We start from the raw sequence: 6,160 nt of genomic DNA, 5'->3' as shown, positions 1-6,160 counted from the left end.
GCACACCGAGACCACAGGCCTCTGGGGCCATGTTGTGGGTGTGCCCAAGAAGAAAAACACCTGCAGGCCTCGTCTGTTAATAAACAGTTTATACATCTGTTGGGGGTTGGATAGAGATGAGTCCACTGAGGCCAGGTGATAGATACCCATTGCACTGCTCCTCTTACAAAATGTCATTTACATGTAAGATGTGATTTGAGTCTATTTGTTGGAGACAGAGTGGTGAGTATGCCTTATGACTTTTCTCAAAACAGTCAATTCACATGCCCTTACATTAATTTTACATGTGAAAATTTAAAACATTTGAATGATTATATAAGATAGCACTCTTTCAGGCAGTGCTTGTCAAATTTGAATGTGCCCACTCAGGGCTCTCATGCAGATACTGTGTTTTCAACAACTTCTGAGGTCAAGTGCATGCTTCTGGACCAAGGATTGCACTTGAGTAACCAGCTATTAGGGAACATTGAGACGGTTTGAAAATTCGAACCTGAGCTAAGATGTCAGCATGCTTATGCGTAATACTCATTTATCTGTACTACCTTTGGTTGTACTGTACATTATTCTTTAAGCACAGAGGAGTTTTTAAATTATAGAAAAAATTACAATATCCTTGACATTTAAATAACACTAACATTTTTTCTTTTATAAATGATGTTTCTAAAGAAATCTAAGGAAACAATTTCAAATAGTTTTCCATGCTTTTTGATGTAAGTGGTTTCAATCTCTGATTATTAGTGAGAATTGAGAGACTCGGCTTTCCATGTCCTGTCATGTTACTTTATTTTGTAGGAAAATCAAATCTGGCACCTTTCAATTAACTTCTTTTCCTCTCTCGTCTAAAAACAGTTGGGACAAGTTCTGGAGCGTGAAGGCAGGAGCACTGATCTGTAGGTTGCCTTTACTTCTGTAACTGTGCCTTCTGTCATTTCAAAGTTTCCTGAAAGTCCTACTTTAAAAGCAGGAAAAACAGTAAGAAGGTTGTGTTGTTGAAAAATAATGTGTTCCCAGTCATGGGTTTTGCTACTCTCAAAGGGCTCACAGGTGCATGTCTCACCTACATCTGGAGGTCCCCGAAGGAGGGGATGGGAGAAAGTGAGTCCTGGACTGGACTGTGGTCATTGTCCTTGGTCACCAGGATGTCAGTTGTTTTAGAGGAACAATAAGATGACAAGAGGCAGAAAATGGGGAAGGAAAGTCTTCTCTCTGCGTTCACATGTACTTCTGTGCCTTAGGTTTGTAGTGTTTCCTCAGGGTGTCAGGTCAAAAGGCTGCATCTTTTTAGTTGACTTTGTTGGTTCCCAATTTGCATTCATTTGTTTATAACTCAAAAAGGCTTCACGTTTTTTTCCTTAAATTTTATTAGTTCCTTATTCACATGTTTCACCTTGAAACAAATTTTCAACCAGATGGATTTGTACGTGATCTCATTATTTGATTCAGTGGATTTGCTGATGTGCCCATCTATTTGGATGTACAAACACTACTTATGAGATGGTACTGATTTGGATTGTAAAATTCAAAGTATAATCACTGACAATGAGAGGTAACAGTATGGTTTTGTTTTGAAGATAATTGAGTCATTTCATTTCTTGATTATCATTTCAACGAAATTATTGTTACTTAAATATCACTTAATGCCAATCACCTACCTCTAGTCATTTAGTCCCAATCACATCACTCTTGGGAGGAGCACAGTCAGCTCAACACTTTCTTCCAGTACTGCCCTCAACTGACTCTTTTCTCTCTGCTTTCCTACACAGGTTGCAGATCGAGCCTAACCAAGAAGTTCACAGACTGACCGACGCTGTTTCGACGTACAAAGGAAGACGGGCGCTCTGCCTGCCCAACAGGGCCCCTGTGGACCGCTGATAACGTGGCTTCATTGCTGGCTTGTGTAGAAAAGTCTCTCTGTTGAATTTCTTTTTCTTTTTTGCACACGGAGGACAATAGCAGGGAGGTCAACACAGGCTGATACGACCCAGGACTGCAGGAAGATTCTTTTACTGTGGGCCTTTGGGTCTTTTCCTCTCGTTGGATTTCTGGACTTTGATAGAACTCCATCCAGTCATTTTGGTTTTGCTTTTTTTCCCCTTTTTCGTTTCCCCCCCACATTGTATTTTATTTCTGTACTTTAGCAATGGGCCTACAGACCACACAGTGGCCCAGCTATGGGGCTTTTTTCCTGAAATCTTGGCTTCTCATTTCTCTGGGGCTCTCCTCACAAGTGTCCAAACTCCTGGGGTGCCCCAGTGTCTGCCGCTGCGACAGGAACTTTGTCTACTGTAACGAGCGAAGCTTGACCTCAGTGCCTCTTGGGATCCCAGAGGGTACAACCATCCTCTATCTCCAAAACAACGAAATTAATAATGCTGGATTTCCTGCAGAACTGCACAGTGTGCAGTCAGTGCACACGGTCTACCTTTATGGCAACCAGCTGAAAGATTTTCCTGTGAACCTTCCCAAGAATGTTCGAGTTCTCCATTTGCAGGAAAACGTCATTCGGACCATTTCACGGGTAGCTCTTGCCCAGCTCTTGAAGCTTGAAGAACTGTACCTTGATGACAACTTTTTATCCATAGAGGGAGTAGAAACTGGGGCCTTCTGGGAGGCGATTAGCCTCAAATTCTTGTTTCTGTCCAAGAATTATCTAAACAGAGTACCCTTTGGGCTTCCTGTGGGCTTGCAAGAGCTGAGAGTGGATGAAAACCGAATTGCTTTCCTATCAGACATGGACTTTCATTACCTCAGGAGCTTGGAGTGTCTGATTTTGGATGGGAACAACTTGACCAGTGAAGGCATTGCCAAGGGCACCTTCAGCCATCTCACCAAGCTCAAGGAATTGTCAATCGTAAGGAATTCGCTCTCCCGCCCCCCATCTGACCTCCCAGGTACGCATCTGCTCCGGCTGTATCTGCAGGACAACCAGATAAACCACATCCCTCTGACGGCCTTCTCCAATCTCCGGAAGCTGGAACGGCTGGATATATCCAACAACCAACTGCGTGGGCTGACTCAAGGGGTCTTTGACAATCTCTCTAACCTGAAACAGCTCACTGCTCGGAACAACCCTTGGTTTTGTGACTGCGGTATTAAATGGGTCACAGAATGGCTCAAATACATCCCTTCATCTCTCAGGGTCCTAGGTTTCACGTGCCAAGGTCCTAAGCAAGCCCGCGGGATGAATGTCACCGAGATGAATATGAACCTTTGTCGTGCCTTTGCTCTAGCCTCTAGTTCAGCTTCTGACAAAGCAGTGGGTTAGAGAGGAGACTGATGTTCATGCTTCCGTCAGAGCATATGTAATTCACTCCTTTCCTTTCTTTAGACTTCAGAGATATAGATCACACATTTTACCTAAAAAACACGCCTTTGGAAAATTCCTCTCAACATCTGATTTAGGCGTTTCCCTCTGGGTTGTGTATTTCCTCTACCACTTGCCATTGTTATAAGGACCCCCAAAGTTAATGTTACAATCATTTTTGCTTTTCTCTCTGTTAACCAAAGGAATTGTCATGTTCCTCCTTTGTAAATGTTTAGGTATAAAATGCTATGCAAGTTTTTTTCTTTGTAGTAAGAGCTTTATTTTCTTTAACAATAGAACCCCAACTTACATTTTATTCTCTCTCATCACTCAGAATAAGCCGAAAATATAACTGAAGATACAATGTTCTAGACACAATCATTGAGACTCTGCAATCGGTTGCATGGAAATTGACTACGAATGAATTTGACTAAATGCTACAGCGCTTTTGGTCTCCGTTTTAGTCGATTAGCTAGTGAGTTCTGGCTGTTGCTTTTCTAGAGCTGGGGCCACACAGTGAAGGGAAAGACAATCTGTGCAGGTGACCAGTGAAGCAGTAAGCCATCTAAAGTCAGGACACCAACATGGGGTCTTGTGTATTTAACTCGGTAATTCCCTTCCACTCCCCACTTCCACTTGGCTGTGTAGAAAAAAGTTATGTGTTAAAATGATGCTACTTTGAGGATTTCTTCCTTTATCCACAAAATAGTCATTCTTATTTACTGGTGTTGTGTGTATAACCCTCAGTGGGACATTTGGCTGTTGAAATTATGTGCTTTGGACCAAGAAGACTAAGGCTGGAGGTGTCTTTGCTGTCTTAAGGGATTCTCAGAATGATTTGGGGCCTAAGTGGTACAGTGGGGATCTAGTGTTGTGAACTGGTTGGGGCAATCTATAAAGAAACCTTTGCTAGAAGGTGTTCCTGAAGAGGTAGAATCTGATGACAGGCTTCACTGTCATCTTGTGTCCAAGATGACAAAGCAGCCAAATGACATTCAGCCCCTGTTTGTAGTGACATTCCTGAGGCTCTCCCCTACACCAGAACACAACACACATCATGAGATTTACAACGTGTGTTAGGAAACCTGCTAAACAACCATCTTATGCTTGGGCTGACATGTTTAGTTATGAGAACATCATTTGTTCATCCATCTGCCCTGTATTTAGCCCACTTTTGTGGACACTGTTATGTATTTTGAGGTGTTCAGTTGAGTGGTAAGGATGAACAAAGCCATCCATCTGTCCAAATGGGGTGATTTCAGGTAGTAAAACCTACACCACTGCACGGGGCAAATTCTAAAGAAAAGGGGAAAGTCACGATCACAGAGACAGTGCTGCCCGTTATTCATGCCCAGGGGTGCCTTTAGTCCCTGCTTGCTTAGGGAGATGTGTTTGATATTGGAGAGGCCCTGGGCTTTCCTGGAAACTGTCAGATGCATTAATGGTCTATCACATGGGTCAATCACAGGCAAGGACAGGACTGTGCTCCCAGACCATTTTCCTTGTGTAACAAGTGGAAAACACTCAACCCCGTGAGAAATATGGCAATCTCTAAATATCTTTATGGTGGTAAAAATATATTAGCCATATATTCCTGAGGTTAAGAAACCGGTGTCATGTGCCCAGTCTGGCCAGTTACTGAAGGATCGAATGGCGCAGCTCCATTTCCTGCTCGCACAGATCACGATGGTCGTGGATATTCCCCAGGACTCAGCACTTCCCTTGTCCCTGAGGAGAATGCCCTGGTCGTGTGAGGAGAGCATCCACTGCAAACACAGACGCCGTCGTGGCCATGCCCAGGTGCAGATGCTGCCCGCACCAGCCAACCTCAGCTCAGAGCCCTTGGCAGCTTCTGACAGTGAAGTGGTTAATTTCCACTGGCTTCTTTCTCCATAACATTTTCTCCAGCCTATAATTAGGAGACATTAAGTTTCCCTTTTGAAGGTGAGGAAAGGGGTTTTGCTCACGACTTCCCTTTCTTGCTGTGTGGGAGGGCAAAGCAGGAAAGAGTTCCAACTGGGGGAAAGATACACACACAAACCCTCAAAAGACCCTCCCTAGTTCTTAGTCTTGCCAAATCTTGCTGGATGCTCTTTTAGTCAAAATACTAGAGACTTCCGCCAAGATGGAGGCATAGGTGGAAACACTGTGCCTTCTCCCACAACCAAGTTTGGATACAACAGAAGTTTTGGAGAAGTAAGACACACCCAGAGACCAGAAAATGGAATTATACGGAAGTCCAACAGCTACTAACCGTTCAACGAGGACAGTAATAGAGGTGGAGCCAGCAGTGGAGCTGGGTCGGGCAGGACAGACCTAGGAGCTCAGGCAGCCCAGAACTAGTCAGGGTGTGGGGCAGACTGACCAAGGTCGCACATTTGTGCGCAGTGAGACAGACCACACAGGCCCCAGGGGGCGAACCCAGTGGTGGAAGGCTGACAGCGGTGGCACACTCGCGTGCCGTGGAGTGAGGCGCATGGGCCTGGTGATGATGGTGGCTGCGGTGCTGGTGGGGGTTGTGGCAGCAGGCAGCGAAGGGAAGCCATTGTCCCTCTTTGACCCCGCCCCCACATACAACGTCACAACCAGCGACTGAGTTGCCCTGCTCTGGTGAAAACCTAGGGCTCCAATCTTGCTACTTAACAGGCACGAACAGCCCAAAAGATGGTGCAAGAACTCAAAGTCCCAGAGCCAATAAATCTAAGCGACCAACAGATTGCCAGCCGCTCAGAAGCCCATTTTAAGACACTATCTATCAGGATGCTCACAGAATTGGTAGAGTACAGTCACAAATTAGAGGAACATATGAAGGCTAAACTAATTGAAATGAAGGGAGATGTCCAGGAAACCAATAGC

General features: G+C 44.6%; 1 protein-coding gene across 1 annotated transcript; it reads left to right on the top strand.

Moving 5' to 3' along the window:
- The first annotated feature begins 2,089 nt into the window (after positions 1-2,089).
- On the top strand, positions 2,090-3,265 carry LOC118976711 (leucine-rich repeat transmembrane protein FLRT2-like). The gene has a single exon (XM_037031331.1). It carries the CDS (start codon positions 2,141-2,143, stop codon positions 3,263-3,265), a length of 1,125 nt encoding a protein of 374 aa, XP_036887226.1. The 5' UTR covers positions 2,090-2,140.
- Positions 3,266-6,160: the final 2,895 nt, after the last annotated feature.

The sequence above is a fragment of the Sturnira hondurensis genome, unplaced genomic scaffold, assembly GCF_014824575.4.
Source record: "Sturnira hondurensis isolate 20B ecotype Veracruz unplaced genomic scaffold, ASM1482457v3 Scaffold0021143, whole genome shotgun sequence".
Taxonomy (NCBI): domain Eukaryota; kingdom Metazoa; phylum Chordata; class Mammalia; order Chiroptera; family Phyllostomidae; genus Sturnira; species Sturnira hondurensis.
Note: the sequence above shows the minus strand (reverse complement) of the source record. Positions and strands in the feature narration are given on the sequence as shown.

Bases quoted from the DNA above. Each gene is read 5' to 3' on its own strand.
- LOC118976711 (XM_037031331.1), top strand. From the start codon at position 2,141: ATGGGCCTACAGACCACACAGTGGCCCAGCTATGGGGCTTTTTTCCTG.